This window comes from Egretta garzetta, unplaced genomic scaffold (assembly GCF_000687185.1).
Source record: "Egretta garzetta isolate BGI_Z169 unplaced genomic scaffold, ASM68718v1 scaffold648, whole genome shotgun sequence".
NCBI lineage: Eukaryota > Metazoa > Chordata > Aves > Pelecaniformes > Ardeidae > Egretta > Egretta garzetta.
In genome coordinates, this window is record NW_009260495.1 from 6,192 (window position 1) to 24,216 (window position 18,025).

General features: G+C 51.0%; 1 protein-coding gene across 1 annotated transcript in view; it reads left to right on the forward strand.

The window, feature by feature from the left end:
* The window catches only part of LOC118452848 (olfactory receptor 14J1-like), a 15,150-nt gene extending 5,565 nt beyond the window's left edge, over positions 1-9,585 (forward strand). The window contains exon 2 of the mRNA XM_035899924.1: positions 9,132-9,585. Coding sequence (XP_035755817.1) covers positions 9,132-9,585 — 454 coding nt within the window. The remainder of the gene's footprint in view (positions 1-9,131) is intronic.
* Positions 9,586-18,025: the final 8,440 nt, after the last annotated feature.

Sequence of the window (18,025 nt, forward strand, 5' to 3'; positions counted from 1 at the left end):
GAGGCCATTGCCCAGGAGGGCAGCCAGGTAGATGCCCAGGAAGAGCCAGAAATGCAAGAGCTGCAGCTCCCGTGTGTCTGTGAATTCCAGGAGGAGGAACTGGGTGATGGAGGTGCCGTTGGACATTTGCTTGCTCTGGGCATGGGTCACTGTCTAAGGAGGAAAAGGCACTGAGTAGTTCAGGCACTGAGCAAAACCTGTTCCAGTTCTCACAGAAACCCCATACGTTTTCTTGCACCTTTCACGTACAACGTTGTCATGTCTCTTTTATGAGCTGTGCGTGGTGTTGGCAGAGGGTGAGCAGGGAGCTCTCCTGTGGCCTCCTGATGTGTCAGTCCTGCCCTATAGCAATAAGTAAATAGGAACACAGGGTGACCTCAGATTAAATCCACTTCTGACACCAATAAGCTTCTCATCATCGTTGCTCCCACTTCACCCAACAGCAGAACAGAGCTGGCTGTTTTGGGGATTTTGGTTTGTGTTTTTTGTTCTTTTTGCCTCACTACAACTGAGGAGTGTTTTTAAGGCAGAATGATGGAGGATGGTCACACCCTGATGTTCCCCAGAGAAGAAACTGGACACTGCTGAGAGCAGAGGAATCCAGTTTCCAAGCACAAGATCTCCAACCCCCTCCTTTCCATCTCATCGTACCTGAGGAGGATCTCAGCTACCCCCTGCCAGCCAGAGACACAGAGGGCTCATCTCTGCTGCCCACCAGAGATGATGAGCAGCATTGCCATGGCCTTAGTGTCTGATTTTCTTCTCCACAGGGCTCCTCTCTGGGGCTTGCACATGCCATGGGAGAGCTGTGCCCTGGTGGGAGGCAGCCTGCAGCCCAGCAGGACCCCCAGGGAAACAGCCAAAAATCCTAAAGACAGGGTGTCCTGAAGTGGGGGGTCACCTCATTGCCAGACCCACACACACTGCAGTGCAGAGCCCACAGGTAAGGTGGGGGCAAGGGCAGCAAGAACAAGAGGGGAAGCATGGAGAAATGCCCTGATACTCTTGCCAAGGGAGGAAGGAGAGGGACAGAAAGACAGGCTCCTGTCGCTCCTTATTGAGGGTCAGGCTGTGAAGAGGAAAACTCAGCCTGAAACCCCACAACCCTGGGGGTAGAGGCTGTGTCGGATAGGAGAGGAGATCAGGAGGTTGCTCCAGGAGTGCTTGCACTGCAGGGAATGTCAGGGAGGTGCTCAAATGCCCCCTCCCATGGCACTTCTGGCAGAAGCTCCCTCTCCCTCCTCACCTATGGCTCTACTGCCTGAAGCTGTCTCTGCCAGGAGCTGCTTCTCTGTCCCCACGTGTTCTGCCTGTCTGTGCTTGCAGACCCCATCCCACCTGCTGTGTGCTCAGCTCTGCCCTGCAGACACCTCCTGGCAGCAAGGCACTGCCCAGGAGCATCTCAAGGTCTCGGAAGACACTCAGAGAAGTCAGAACTAGAACTGGGGTCTGAGTGTCTTCTCCAGAGCAGAGAAATAAATTTCCATCTCCCACTGCCCACCCAGCCAACCAACATGCGAAAACTCGAAGCGCCAATTCCTTCCATTTAATGTAATCCCCGTTTTGACCTTCCTCTTGAAATGTCCCCTTAGAAATGCCCCGGGGTAAGCTGGACCTTTGAGCAGCCCTGGTCCATGCAGCATCCTCTCAACAGCAGGACCCTGCCTTCCCTGCCAGAGGTTTCTCCTTCCACACTGAGCTGCCCCCCATGGTGCCATGGGGACCTTCGCAGGCAGACTGAGTGCTGACCCTGGCAGGTGGCAGAGTCCCTGCTCCAGCACAGCGACCCCTGGGGTGCAGGGACGCGGCTTGGAAGGACAGGCCTGGGAAACCCTGCCTTAGAGAAGCCAAGACAGACATCCTGACAGGTCCTATCAGTCATGGGATGTGCCAGCTCTGGAAGAGCTGTCCAGGATACTCAACTGAATTGTCCTGCTGCCAGAGACTTACCATGTCAAATGCTGTGAAGATTTATCTGTGAACAAGCTCAGATCTGTCCTCCAACCCCAGTCTGCCTTTAACCTCTCTGCCTTGCTTTCCTCCCCTCGGTGCCTGCAGGCAGTGCCCTCAGCCCTGCTGTGCTTTGCAGAGGAGCTGCTCCTGGGCAGAGCTGTCTCTCTGCAGCACTGCCTGCTTGCCGTGAGCTCCCCCATCCCAGGAGCCCATCCCAGCTCAGCAGCAGAGGACCAGCCCAAGGCAGCACTTGCTCTGCCCCCTCTGGGCTCCCTCCAGGTGTCCCTGGGGCTCCAGGGGAACCTGCTGTGAAACAGGCTAAAGTCATCCCTGATGTTCCCTCCCTCAGCTGAGGAGAGACACTTCTTTCCAGCACTGTAATTTCTCCTGAGACAGAGATAAGTCTAAAAATCACATTTTTTATCTTATTGTTAGGCAGGACACCCAGACAGTGACTCCTGCTGAGGAAAGGGATTCAGATGAGTCAGTCAAGGCATCTCATCCTGCACGTCTGTTGTTGGTGCTGGAAGGGGGACTGAGCTCCCTCTTGTGCCTGTCACAAACACAGAGGAGGTGGGAATCCTCTTGCCTCAGTTCAGGCAGGCATTAGACACTTGCATGCCTGAAGAGGCCCCACTGTGTAATAAATTGACAGAAAATGAGAAGCAATGTGCCCTGTTCACTGATGGGTCCTGTCATCTTGTGGGAAATCATTGTGGGTGGAAGGTTGCTGTATGGACTCCTACAAGCAAAGTCACAGACAGAGACTGCTGAAGGAGAAGGTGAATGGAGTCAGTTTGCAGAGGTGAAAGCCATCCAGCTGGCTTTAGATATTGCTGAAAGAGAAAAATGGCCAGTGCTCTATCTCTGTACTGACTCATGGATGGTGGCAAATGCCTTGTGAGGGTGGTTGCAGCAATGGAAGCAGAGCAACTGGCAGCGCAGAGGCAAACCCATCTGGGCTGCCACACTGTGGCAAGATATTGCTGCCCGGGTAGAGAACCTGGTTATAAAAGTAAATCATGTAGATGCTCACATACCCAGGAGCTGGGCCTCTGAAGAACAGCCAACCAACCAGCAGGGAGATCAAGCTGCTAAGACTGAAGTTGCTCAGGTAGATCTGGACTGGCAACATAAGGGTGAATTATTTTTAGCTCGGAGGGCCCATGACACCTCACGCCATCAAGGAAGAGATGCAACACAGAAATGGGCTCGTGATCGAGGGATGGACTTGACCATGGACACTATTGCACAGGTTATCCATGAATGTGAGACATGTGCTGAGATCAAGCAAGCCAAGCGGTTAAAGCCTCTGATGTATGGGGGACAGTGGCTGAAATATAAACATGGGAAGGCCTGGCCGATTGATTACTTCACATTCCCACAAACCCACAAAGGTCAATGCCATGTGCTCACCACAGTGGAAGAATAAGGGGATAATGGCCCTGTAGTGCATGTAAAAACTATGCTGGGGAAGGCAGTCTGGGTGATTCCTGACTCCATCAAAGGCAAACCCATTTGTGGGATTGCTTTTGCTCAGGGACCTGGGTGCACTTGTTGGGTGATGTGGGAGAACGGGGAATTCTCATGTGTACTTTAAGGTGATGTGATTTTGGGTGAGAATAGTCAATGAACTGAATGGCATCATGTTAATTGCTCTATAATACTGTAGGTCACCACTTTTATGGTTGCTATATGCCTTATCAACGGTATTATTAGTAAGAATCACCCAGATTAATGAAGAATGAACTTTGAAGAAACCGAGGAAGTGCAGTGATGATGGAACCAGAATGGGCTTCAGCATGCAACAATCCAACACTACACACCATCTGTCCTGCCCTGAAAGACTTTTGCCAAAGTTCATGGACTAAATGAACTCAATGGAAATTTTAGAGGGATGGCTCAGAGACTGAGGGAATTATATCTGTGTGTGTATATCAAAGGACAGAGAACGTGGTGGTGATTGATTAGAATGTGTTTGAAAGGGTAGCACCTGGGCATGACATCATAGACAGTGCAGAATAAGGGGTGGATACTGTCCTGGATTCAGCTGGGATAGACTTAAATTTCTTCCTAGTAGATGCTTTAGTGCTGCATTTCGGATTTAGTGTGAGAAGGATGTTGACAACACAGTGAAGTTTTAATTGTTGGTAAGCGGTGTTTACACTAAGTCAAGGACTTTTCAGCTTCCCCTGCTCTGCCAGGTGCACAAGAAGCTGTGAGGGGGCACAGCCAGGACAGCTGACCCAAACTGGCCAAAGGGATATTCCATGCCATATGATATCTTGCCAGTATAGAAACTGGGGGGAGTGTGCTGGGCAGCAGTAATCACTGCTCTGGGCTGGGGTGGGCATCAGCAGCAGTGGTCAGCAGTTGCACTGAGCAAAACTTCTTTTGTCTATTCTTTTTTTTTTTTTTTTTCCTCTGCTACATTATCTAAATGTATTTATCTCAACTGATGGGCTTCCCTTTTCTTTTTTCCAATTCTCTTCACAGTCTCAGCAGAGCCTGGGGGGAGAGTGATCGTGCGGCTGCATGGTGCTTAGATAGCAGCTGGGGTTTAACCACAACCCTCACCCAAAAAGGTTCACCCAATCTGATTCCCATCCCATAGAGGACCTCCATAAGTCCAGGCATTTTCCTCACACCAGGAGCATGACTCTCCTATCTTCCCCAGCTCTCTCTTCTGAAGAGCCTTTCTCCATCCACCACAGCACCTCTGACTTTCTCTGGGACAGCACACAGGGCTCCAGCTCCTCCTATCTGTGCCCAGGCTGAGGGCACTGATGTACGTTGGAGCTGCAGCACCTCAGCTGTGGTGCAAGTGCCAAGCTCAAACTTGTCACAGATTTTGTGCCCAACATCCTGCGCAAGCAAAGGCTTTGCTTCAGAGCAGAGACGTGCTGGAATGGATGGCAGATGGCAATGTAAAGATGGAATGAGGGGCCCACAGGGCAAGCAAACCCTGTGCTCTCCAAGGCAAGAGACAAATAGGGCTGGGCTTTCTAGCCCTGACAGGAGAGAGCTTTGCTCTCTGTGGTGTCTCTTCTGTCCATGAGGACCTGTGGTGGAGGTCAAGCTGATCTCCAGGAAGGACAAGGTGCTGCTTAGAAAGCCCTTGACTGCGGACATTCTGTGATCCAGGTAGACTGGAAATCAATCACCTGTCCCTTGATTGTATCATCAAACTTGCTCATACACACCAAATCTATCTGAGATGCCCTGCTCTACCTCTTATGGACCAGGTTGGGATGGGGATAGCTGTCCTGTAGGTCCTGCACTGCCCAGCCAGCTGTATGCTCTGGTTGTGCTGGGCAGCTTTGGCATCTGCCGTAGGACGACAGGCCTGCGTTGGACCATTAGTGGAGCAGCTGCCCTGGAACAGCTTAGGCAATGTAGGGATGTCCATGCGAAACCTTCAGTTACACTTAGTGGAGATACAGGAAATGCAACTGATGGAGAAGAGACAGACAGACTGAGCTCCCCTATGGCACATGGCTCCATTGAGTCAGATGCATACCTCTATCTGCTGCCCTAAACACACTGAGGAGGGACAGGTTGGGTTGCCCTAAATGTCATCATTTTCTATCACTTCCGTTGGCCAAAGGGGTTCCCCACCAGCCGCCAAGATGATGCCGCCAGATGCTGCCCTCTCTCTAACAATTGCACCATTAGAGTTTGCATTTCCCTGCGCATGTCCTGAGCCACCTCTGGAACCTCAAAGGTCACCAGGTGTTTGCATCAGAAAAGCTCAGGCCTGGCCTCTATCTCCATTACTAACCCAGCAGCTTAGCTAAGGAGCTCACTCCTGGTTTGTGCAGCTGAGCTGAGGCAAGAGAGATCCCCCTCTGTGGTCCTGTGGGGAGCACTGGGGAAGGTGAATGCCCCTCTGGCTTCAGGCATACTGAAGAGAGCGGAGATGCCTACATTTGCTTGGCTCAATCCCTGCCCTGCACGGGTGACTGTGATCCCCTGCCTGTCACTGCCTGCATGCCCTGCCTGACAATGGCACAGGAACGGGGGTTTCCAGAGGGGAACACTGACACCTCCTGCAGAGCAATTCTCACCGCAGGAATCAGTCTGCCCAGTGATTAGAAAGGGACAGTCAGTGATGACTTCAGTCTGCTTCAGATTGTGTTCCCCAGGAGACACCCTGCTGCCTTTCAGGAGCTGTTGGCCCTGAAGTGTCAGGGACACCCCAAGGGATCTGGGGGCAAGGGGTGGGGGTAGGAGACAGAGGCAGTGCTTCCTGGGGCTGGTCCTCTGCTGCTGAGCTGGGCTGGGCTCCTGGGATGGAGGGAGCTCATGTAGAGTAGGCAGCGGCTGCAGAGACCAGCTCTGCCCAGGAGCAGCTCCTCTGCAAAGCGCAGCAGGGCTGAGGGCACTGCCTGCAGGCACCGAGGGGAGAAGAGCGAGGCAGAGAGAGGGTAAAGGCAGTCTGTGGTGGGAGAGTGCTGAGAATAAACGGGGACAGAACTCCTCACAGCCCTTGACATGGTAGGTCTCTGGCGGCAAAGCAATGCAGGTGCAGTTCCTGGAGGAAGCTCCAAAAGCTGGCACATCCCACAGCCTATGAGATCTTTCAGGACGACTCTCACAACTTCAGTGGTGTGGAGGAGAAGGATGTGCTCCAAAGCAGGGCTTCCCTGCTGCACTGTCAGAGGCGCAGGGCATGACTGCTGCCTTCTTCCAGGAGAGGCCAAAGGGCTGTGAAGGTGGGTGTGCAGGCTGGGGTGCCCAGGGCTGTCCTTCCCAGCCGTGTCCCTGCCCCCCAGGGGGCTGTGTGCTGGGGTAAGGACTCTGCCACCTTCCAGGGTCAGCACTCAGCCTTCCCAGGGAGCTCCTCACAGCAGTCTAAGGATAAGCCCTGGGTGGAAGAATTGACCCCCGGCAGGGCTGGGTCTTTCTGCTCTCAAGAGGGTTCTGCATGGGTCAGATTTGCTCACAGCTCCAGCTCAACCCCAGGCATTTCTGAGGGAACATTTCAAACTAGAGTTCCCTTAACGGAATATGTCTGTCTGTTGAGGTTTCTCATCTTGGTTGGCTGGGTGGGCAGTGGGACATTTCCAAGGGGACTTGGAAGGTCAAAGTAGGGACGACTGTATGGATCATGAGCTTTCCTGAGTCTCTGTTTTCAGTTGGCAGCTCTGGGGGCTACACATAGCACCAGCATACCCTTTCCAGTCTCATCAGGATTTGCGGGACCTGCTCTTTAGCTGATGCACACACTGAGAGGTTGCAGGGCAGAGCTGGGTGCACAGGGGCTGAGATGGTGTCTGTGAGCGCTGGCATGGAGGAGACATGGGGCCAGAGCAACAGCTCGTGGCAGGGACAGCTCCAGGCAGTGGAGGTGGGCAGGATAGGAAGGAACTGCTGATGGAAGCCCTGTTGCAGGGCAGATCGGGGCACCTCCCGGCCACCCCTGCAGTGCAGATGCCTTCCCTGAGCAACCCCCTTCATCTCTCCTCTCCCACCCAGCACAGCCCTTGGCCTTTCACAGCCATGGGGTCTAGAGTGGGAGTCACCTCTCTGCCCAGCAGAGCAGCAGAAGTGGTGAAGGGTGTCCCTCCATCCACATGCCCATTTCCCACTGACCAGCAATGGGGCTGAGGGCAGCTGTCCAGCTTTATCACTGTCTGGGAGGTGGTGTAAACAGCTGGGTAAGGGTAACGCTGTCCTGAGTGCCCGGGTGCCTCTGCCCTTGCCTCTCTCAGCCTGACCCTCACTGTATTTTTCCTTGTTTCTCCACTTGCCCATTTCAAAGTTATCTTTTTCTTGCTGTCAGACTCCCTGGGGATGGAATATTCAGCTGCAGAGTCACACACTGGTCTTCTTTGTCCATTCATGTGGGCATGTGGATGGGAACTAGTGTCCCAGCTTTCCTCTTGTCTGTGGGGCTGTGGGCAATTCAGTCTGTGGGGCTGGGGATTGAGTCAATTTTCTCTTACTGCAATGCCAACATTAGGACACTTGGCTGTCCCCTTAGGGTGTCCTTCCAAGCTGAGCTGCCTTCCAGCATGCAAACCTGTCCCATAGCACCTTTGTGTTGTCTGAAAGCCCCACAGAGAAACGCAGAGACTCGGTGGCTGAGGAAATGCTTTGGGATTGGTGAAATGAGCCATGAGTGTCCTGGGCTAGAAATGGGCTGCTGAGACCTTGAGAAAGGGTGAGACAGTGAGTGGTCTGCAGTGGATGCTTCTGCTCTCAGCAGTGTCTGGTTGCATGACATAAAATGAGTGTGATTGCCCTCAATCTCGTGAAGGTTGAAGCCCAAGGCAGCTGGGAACTAGGTGGAGGGAGTGACCAGCTCCTCTCACTCTTCACTGAGCCACAGGCAACCCTCTTGCCTTGCAGGGCTCATGATGTGAGACATGCATCTCCCTGGCTGCAAGAGAAATTCTGAGGCCTTCTGACATCCTAGAACAATGCACAGGTGCGATGGTCAGAGCTGTAAAGAACCCTAAAGCTCTCAAACTGCCTTCTGCTATGGCAGTTCCTTAGCACTGGGAGTGCGGATGCTGACAGGCCCTTCTATGTCAGGAGGGGTTTCATCTGACAAAGTTGAATACCAGGACTGGCCTCTTCCCCCAGTGCTCCCATGAACCTACTGTTGCAGAGCAGGGCTGGCTCCTCAGCAGCGAGCACACAGAGACGGTCCTTCTCACAGCACATTCAGTTGGCAGCAAACAGACCTTCAGCAACAGTGCTGATGAAGGTATCCTGGAAAATGAAAGGCGGGTGTGTGCAGAAGGAGCAGAGTCTAAGGGAAATGGCTTTGATTTTGCTTAGAGAAGTCTCTGCTAATTCACTGTCTTTTCCTCCTCGGACAGGTCCCCATGCACAGAGGAAGCTAATGTCCAACAGCAGCTCTATCACCCAGTTCCTCCTCCTGGAATTCACAGACACAAGGGAGCTTCAGCTCTTGCACTTCTGGCTCTTCCTGGACATCTACCTGGCTGCCCTCCTGGGCAACGGCCTCATCGTCACCGCCATAGCCTGCGACCACCGCCTCCACACACCCATGTACTTCTTCCTTCTCAACCTCGCCCTCCTTGACCTGGCCTCCATCTCCACCACTCTCCCCAAATCCATGGCCAATTCCTTCTGGGACACCAGGGCCATCTCCTACCATGGATGTGCTGCCCAGCTCTTTTCGCTGTCCTGCACACGGCCAATACATTTTCACTCCCACTCTGCAAGGGCAATGCCGTGGACCAGTTCTTCTGTGAAATCCCCCAGATCCTCAAGCTTTCATGCTCAGATGCCTACCTGAGGGAGGTTGGGCTTATTGTGGTCAGTGCCTGTTTAGGCTTCGGGTGTTTTGTTTTCATTGTGGTGTCCTATGTGCAGATCTTCAGGGCTGTGCTGAGGATCCCCTCTCAGCAGGGACGGCACAGAGCCTTTTCCACGTGCCTCCCTCACCTGGCTGTGGTCTCCCTGTTTGTTAGCACTGCAGTATTTTCCCACCTGAAGCCCCCCTCTGTCTCCTCCCCATCCCTGGATCTGGTCGTGGCAGTGCTGTACTCGGTGGTTCCTCCAGCATTGAACCCTCTCATCTACAGCATGAGGAACCAGGAGCTCAAAGATGCCCTATGTAAATTAACCCATTGGGTGCTGTTTCATCAACAATAATCTGCTTCCCCTTCTCTGCATCTTTCCCAGAATTTATCTTAGTTCATGAGTGTTCTTTGTTCTCTTGTGATAATCCTGCTCATAGATAATTTCCTGAGTTTATACTACTTGTCTCAATTCTTGATTGTGTTATATCTCACTCTTGAGCAACTCGGTTCTTTTGTTCACAGTTTTTTGGGAGTTAAGCTCATTGTACCCTTGGATTTAAGAGCTCTCCTCTTGGTGTCCAATGGCAGGGCAGATGGTCCTTTACCTCCCATTATATTTTCAGGTTTCTTCATGCATGGCAGGATTGATGGTATAGACCGACTCTCTGGACATGAATTTGGAGGGTTAAGGAGAGGAGAGGATGGGGACTCCCCATGTGCCCTAGGGTTGGAATGAACGGAGGCTCAGAGGTGAATCACCCTCAGAAGTTATGTCTCTCAGAAGTAAAGCACTAAATCGATGTCTCCATGAACGTGGACTCTCGGAGTCAGTGAGAACCCAGCACGCTTAGGGAGGTGAGACTGGAGAGATGCAGGAGCTGCCTGAGGACCAGGTCCAGGACATTTGTGCTGTCGTGGGGAGTGGGGCTGGTGGGAGCAGAGGAGGAGGGCAAGTTCAGTCAGGTTTGGGCATCATCTACAATATAAATTTGGGAGAGCCAGGGAGTGAGTAGCCTCTGTTTGCTCATTCCCTTGAGCCAGCACCATCCCTGGGGCTGATGGGAAGTGTGAATCCCCCTCTTTGTTCCTCACGACCTGCTGTGCCCTTCAGAGGGTCTGGGGCTGTGAGGTGAGTGCCCAGAGCTCTGCTGCACTCTGTGGTGGGCAGTTTCAGGGGACCAGCCCAGCCTGGGCTGCTCTGTTCGGCTGGGGAAAGGGCAGGGGAGTTGAGGAGAGCTGGGGAGAGACTGGGCTATGATGACCCTGGCCAAGAAAAAAGTCAGTGTAGAGCCAAGCTCTGTGTGTGTGTGTGCAGGGTGAGTGCACACAGAAGGTTTCAGAGCCAGGCATCATGGTGAAGGAAGCAAGGTACAAAATGTCCAGTAGAAAGGTCCCTGGTTTCTGCCATGTACCTTGTACATGCTGTGGAAACGGCCTCGGCAAAATTTTCCAGACCAGACCTACAAACTGCCATGCCCATGTCTGGCCAGACACCACAGCTCTGAGGAGGGAACTTTGCTGCATGGTCACCCCAGTTCTCTTCTGGGATTTGGTGACACCCAACTCCAGTGACAGTGTTAATAAAAAATAAGAGTTTTTTCCTGACACTCACTACAGAACCTTAGAGGTATTTAAAAGTCATTTAGATGTGCTTAGGGACATAGTTTAGTGGTAGACTTGGCAGTGTTAGGTTAATGGCTGGACTTGATAACTTAAGGGTCTTTTCCAACCTCGATTATTCTATGATAGCTCTTGCCACAGCTGGTCTCAGCCAAGCCCTTTCTCAGACACCTCCAGGTAGATCAGGCGCTCATGGCGTAGTCTCAACAAATATTGAAAATCTCCATTGACTAAGATCCCACCAACTGGCCTGGGTCCTTGCTCCTGTCTTTGACTCTGAGGGATTTCTCAAGAACCCAGCTCTCTCACCCTTTCCTTGTCCACAATGTGCTCCAGAACACAACCATCATTCTGGCCTCTGCAGGACTCACTCCAGCCTGTCAGGGTCTTGCTTGTGCTGGGAAACCCCATACTGGATGCAGCAGTCCTGATGTGGTGGTTCTGTAGCAGGTTGGCCTTGTCCAGCAGCCAGACACCCACCCAGCTGCTCAGTCACCCTGACACAACTGGTTAAAGGGAGAAAATAAGATGGAATAGCTCATCAGTCAAGATAAATTAAAAGAGATCAGGTACCAATTACTGTCATGGGCAAAGACGGTTGACTTGGGGAAGATCAAATTAATTGTTTGCCAATTATAAAAAGATTTGGATTGTGAAAAACAATGACAAAAAAGACCATTTTGCTCACACGTTCTCCCAGGCTCAAATGACTTCATTGTTCCATTTAATCTATGCAACCCAACCGCAAGACGACCAGGGGGATAGTGAAGAGAGGGCTAACAGTCCATACAGAACATCTCTGCTGCTCGTTCTTCCTCATACTTCTCCCCTGCTCCAGCTTGGGCCCTCTCCATAAGTTCCCACCAGATTTCTGCTCAATGCTATGTGTTGTTCATTTCTTCCTTTCTTACTTTTCTCCTTCATACTCACAGAATGAGAAAAACATTGGGTTTGGAAAGGACCTCTGGAGTTTGTCTAGTCCAACAGCCCAGCTGAGGCAGGGTTGGCTGGAGCAGGTTGCTCAGCACCTTGTCTAGGTGTGTTTGGAATGTTTCTATTGATGGAGACTCCACAACCTCTCTGATCACCCTCACAGTCAAAGAGTGTTTTCTTAGTTTCAGGCAGAATTCCATGGAGTTTTAGCTGTGTCCATCATCCCTTGTCTTCTGACTGGGAACTACTGAGAAGAGTTTGGCTCCCTGGTCTTCATGCTCTCCTGTCAGCTATTTAGACACATTCAGAAGATCCCTCTGAGCAGCCTTTTCTTCTCCAGACTGAACAGCCCCACAGCTCTCAGCCTTTCCTTCTACAAAACATATTGCACTCTCTTAAAACAGCTTTGTGGCCCGTTGCTGGACTTGCTTTATTAGGTCAACAACTTTCTTGTACTAAGGATCCAAGTACTAGACATGCCACTCCAGATGTGGCCTCACCAGTGCTGAGACGATGGGAAGGGTACCTCCCTCCATCTGCAAGCAATGCTTTTCCTCATGCAGCCCAGGAGGCCATTGGCCTTTGCCGTGAGAGTGCAATTCTGGATCCTGCTTGTCCACTTGTTCACTGGGACCCCACAGTCCCTCTCTGCACAGCTGCTATCCAACCAGTCAGCACCCAGCATGATGTCCACAGTATGGATAGATCACAGGCTGTCCTCCCCCAGGGACTTTCTCAGCAGCACCTTGTCCTTCTTGGAGATCAGCTCCACCTCTGGCACAGGCCCTACGGTGCTGCAGAGTTCCCTGGGACAGCAAAGCCCTCTCGTGCCAGGGCTGCACAGCCCAGGGCTGTTTCTCTCTGGCCTTGGGGACTTCAGGTTTTGCTCTCGTTGTGGGAGCCTCATCCATGATGATGTTGCCACCTGCCATCCACTCCAGCATGCCTCTGCTGGCAAGCAAAGCCTTTCCGCACAAGGGGTCCAGTCGCTCGGTACCAGTCTTCCATGTGACAAATCTGCCCTTGGCCCTGGTGCCACAGCTGAGGTGCTGCAGCCCAAATGGGCACCAAAGTCCACAGCCTGGGGCACAGACAGCAGGAGCCCTGTCTTCTATCACAGAGCTGTGACATCACTGATGTAAGAGCTGAGGGGCAGAAGGACAGCTCCCACGGCTTTTGTGGTGGATGGAGATACAGCGTCATGAGGAGAGACCAACAGAGGAGAAGTGGGGGATACCCGGTGTGATGTCAGGGCAGTTCAGATATATGGAGCTCCTCTATGGGACAGGCAACAGGCTAGGTGAGAGCTTGCATGTGGCTCAGAGGAGAGGCCAGAGAGGCTGACACTGGCATAGGAGTGAGTTGTGGTTTGTATCTGGCCAGCAATGAAACACCCAGAGTCACTTGCTCACTCCCCCACTACAACCCCAGGGGATAGAGTTACAAGTGCAAAAGTGAGAAAACTCATGGGTCAAGACAAAGACAGTTTAATAGGTCAAGCAAAAGCTGTGTGTGCAAGGAAAGCAAAATGAGGAATGGATTCACTGCTTCCCATCGGCAGGCAGATGTTGAGCTGTTGCCAGGAAAGCATCCTGTGTATCTGTTACCTGGGATGACAAATGCCATGACCACCAATGTCCCCCCTTCCTCCACCTTTCCTTGCGGTGTTTTTATGAAGTGTGACAATATATGGAATGGAACACTGCTTTTGGTCAGCTGGGGTCAGCTTTCCCATGTGCGCCTCTGCCAGCATCTTGCCTACCCCCAGCCTACTTGCAGTGGGGGCAGAGTGTGAGAAGGAGAAATCCTCCATGCTCTGCAAGGACTGCTCAACAATAGCCAGAACACTGGCGCGTTATCGGTGCTGGTTTAGTAACAGTCCACAGCAGATCACCCTATGTGCTGCTATGAAGGGAATTAACTCCATCCCAGGACACAGTTACAGGTCATACAGTCAGGGTGAGGAATGAACTAAACGTTATTTAAATGACCAGAGGAAATCTGTGGATCACAGACCTTGGCTCTTACGGTGGACTCTCCCTGCTATTCAAGGTCTGAGTAACACAGCAAGATGCAAACAATCCAGGAGGTTTCTCTCATGGTTTGTGTACAACTCTTGAGCACCGCTGCTAAATGGGCCACCCAGTTGTTTTGTCACTTGGACCTGGTGACTCTGAAACTTGAAAGAGCTGGTCAGGGATGTGAAGCAGCCTTGGCTGCTGTGAAATTGTGATCCCCCTAGGGACATGGGGAAAAAGACTAACAGAGAGCAGACCCTGGAATTCGTGGAATGAGACCTTGACCTACTGAGGGAACAGGCAGGTGGGGCGCAGAGTCAGAGCCCTGAGAGCATCCATCAGCCTTCATGGCCCTGAGCAGCATCACCTGGGGCATCCACCCATACCTCTGTCCACGGGCCCAGGAGATCATTGCACCCAGGTCTGAGTTTAAGACCCAGCTTGATCTCTGCTTTAGATGTAGTCATCTCCAAACAGTGACAGACACAGCCTTGACTGTCAAGGAACACTGTTGACTGAGAATTGCAGGCTCACTTCCCAGCTTGGTTCTTTATGGGGAACGACTCCATGGCCCTCCAGGTGCCAGAACCCGGCTGATTCATGCAGGCCTAGGGCCTTTCTGCTGCCTTTCTTCCCATCATTTAGGTTCTGTGAGGAAAGGAAGGAAAAGCAGGTGAGGTTTCTGGGTGCCAAAGACTGAAGAGGGGGAGCAGAGACATCAAACCTGAAATGATCTAAAGGCAATGCTAATTCAAAACTTCTATCTTCAGCTCCTTTCTTGCAGGATGTAAATCTTTGACAGGAACCTAGAAGCACTGAGACTTCTCCCTCTCCCTCTCTTTTCGCAATTGAGTTGACTGTACTCAAGCCAGAGGTTGTGTTTCAATTCTGTTTCCAGCCTAAAGCACCCCATGGCCTGGAGATTTGCCAGGAGACTTGCAGAAGGATCCCGCTCCTCTGCACAAGAAGGTGGATGTTCCCAGGAATCTCAGGAGGCATGGTGTACAGATAGCTGTGTTTGGGGAGCTGGTCAAATGCCTCATCTCCATTTCTGTAATGGTGGCCTAGATGCCTGGCTCTTGTGTAAACTTTCTCTGTGGATGCTGACATTTACCAAGCAACCTGGTCTGACCTCAGAGATTGCCCTGCTTTTTGATAGGCATTGGACTTGAGACCGCCTGCGCTCCCTTCTCCCCTGAATTTTCTTCTAAGCATATGATGTAGAGACCCACACCTCCAGTTTCTCTCTTCTTGTAGGGCACAGGGACAAGGCATCTCTCCAGGTAGGTTTAGGTTCTTCCTAGGTTGCCTCATGCCTCCTTCAGGAGGCTAGAGAGGCCCAGTGCCCTCAGCCTTCCCTCACAACTCATGCTATAGACCCCTTGCTCAATTTTAGCAGACCTCCTCTGGACCCTCTCCAGTTTCTCCACTTTCTTTTAGAAATGTGAGGCCCACTGGCACATATGGCATCACCATGGTGCCCAGACCCTTCTCCTCAGGGCACTGCTTAACTGGCCATGTTGCCGTTCCCATGCTACTGCATGAAGTTGTTGTACAGCTTGGGGGTTGAGATAAAAACAGGTAATAGGTTTAAAAAAAAAAAAAAAAAAAAAAAAAAAGGTAAAATAAAACATGAACAAAACCCAACAGGTAACACAAAGGCAATCACTTACCACCTCCCACAAGGAGACTGATGACCAGCCAGTCTCCCAGCAACGGACACCTTGAATGACAGAAAAAAGCCACCTTCTTCTTCCTCTGCTCCAGATTTTATTACTGAGCATGACGTCATATGCTATGGAATATCCCTATGGTCAGCTGGGGTCAACTGTCCCTGCTGTGTTCTGCACCAACTTCTGGCCCACCTGCAACACACTTGCTGGCAGGGAGCAGAGTGAGGCCTTGATGCTGTGCAAGCGCTGCTCAGCAACAGCCAAAACCCTGGTGCGTTATCAACACTGCTTTAGGCACAAATGCAAACCATAGCACCACAGGGGCTGCTGAGAAGGAAGTTAACTCCATCCCAACCAGACCCAGTACACTTGAACTGGGGGCCCAGAAACGGACACAGTGGTGCACAACTCATCTAACAAGTGATGAACAGATGGAGACAATCACTGCCCTCACTGTTTTGGCAAGCCTTCTCTTTAAACACCTTAGGACACTGCTGTTCACCTTTGCTGCTACATCACACTGGATTGTGTTCATCACGGCAAGATAATGTTTTGCCTTCAGTTCCCCACACAACCAGAACTGTTTCCACAGAGCTGTTCTCTGGCCGGACAGTCCTCTTCCCCTGCCACTGCAAGCTGTTAGTCTAACCCAGATGCAACACTGGGTCATTGTCCTTCTATTTCATTAAGTTCCTGACAGCACAGTCCTTCTGCCTGTCAGGTTGTGATGGGTTTAATTCTGACAGACAGCTTCAATAAAACAGAACAATTGCAGATGACCGCATCTCAGAATGAAATACAACAGCTTACAGGTACTTTAGGGTCCTGGAGGAAATGTGTACCTGGATTTTCTACCATTGCTCACCCACTGAACTCACTTTTATGAAAGGGAAAACTGTGGGAATGGAAGCCAGAACATGAAGAGGCAGTCAAAACTCTAATACAGGAATTAGAGGCAGATCAGTCACGGGGGCCAGCACACCCCCGCAACCCTAGTATAGCAGAATGGGGTTTTGCAGAACATGGTCCTTATTGCAATCTGTTCCAGACCAGGCCAAGCTGGCCAGAAAAGGCCTTTAATGTTTAACTTGACTGCATTTAAAGAGACAGAACAGAGCAATTCTGAGTGGGAAAAGGGACTTTTGTCTTTAGCCCGGGCAGTTACATAAGTTGAGACACTAAGTGGTAACCCATCTGGAAAAACTGCCCCTAGACTGGTACTGCTCTCCCTTTCCAGGAAGTATACCGGGAATGAGACTAGCACACCTCCCCTGGAGATCGGGTTAACCATCAAAAGATTGCTTAGCCTTCTCGCAGGAGTGATCATCACCAGCATGAACCAAATTCTGTTCATAGATCAACAAGCTCGACCCAATTGGTGGACACCCTCACTTCTTTTCTTTATCATAGCTAATCAATATGGTAACTATAGTACATTCTGTACCATACGTGTTTCTCAGTTGTGGGTGCAATCTAATGTAACAGTAATTGTAGGGGAAGGTGCACAGGGCACCTTACCCATGGAAATTTGAAAAGTAATCTGGGATAATGTGCTTCAATTTGAAAAAGATTTCCAGTCTTGATGACATCCAGTTAATTTCACTTCTGACACCACCGACAATAAAACCACAGCTTTTGTTTTGACAATATGCAATGCTCCTCAATGCTTTCATACATTTTCTCCTGTCCAGGATACAACGACCATTTCTGATGTCATTTTCTCAGAAGACTGCCTAGGAAAAAGCCATTTCCATGATTCTCCAGGTTTCTCCTCCGATTATTCTCTGTTCCTTCAGACACCACTCACCTATGGTGCTGTTTTGAGCTTCGGGGAGTAAAAGCTTACACGTCTTTCAACAGTCGAATTGTCTCCTCTGCCAACTCTTGAGCTGTATTTATCTCTGCCTTTTTGTATCTAGTTACTCAAAACAATCCTCCTAAGATCACCGCTTGTAGAAAGGCCACCTCATTAAAGACAGCTTGTACTTAGCATATGGTGGAGGGCTGCGTTTTGTTGCTTATGAACTTGATCGTGCTTGGCTTGGCTTTGCTTGCCGATAGGAAAAATTTTTCTGTGCCCGTGTGCAGCCAGTTCTGTAAGGAAAGCAGGGAAGATGGTGCACAGGAGCTGTGGCACCCAGCTGCAGAGTTCAGTGGAGAAGTCTGATGTGAAGAGAAGTGATGCAAGTGCCAGGGGGCCAATGAGAGCAATGGTGGGGTTGGAGGGGGTGAGGATGTCCATGCAGTGTCAGACCTCAAGGAAATGGTTCTCCTGCCAATCCAGACCTCCTGAGGAAACACTCTGGACTATGATCACTTAAAAAATGGTGCTATAACCTCTTCTCTAAAGGGAAAAGAAAAAAGTATTCCCGTTAAAATAAAAAATATTTTGCCTAGGTGCAATTTGAAGTCTTCCTCCTTAACTACGCTATGAAACAGCTCCAAATATTTGTGCAAGTCTCAAAGACTTGGAGAAAATTACAAGAAGATAAATAGGTTGTCAGGGCATTTGGGGCTCATTACATGAACCTCAGCTACTGAGAGAAGA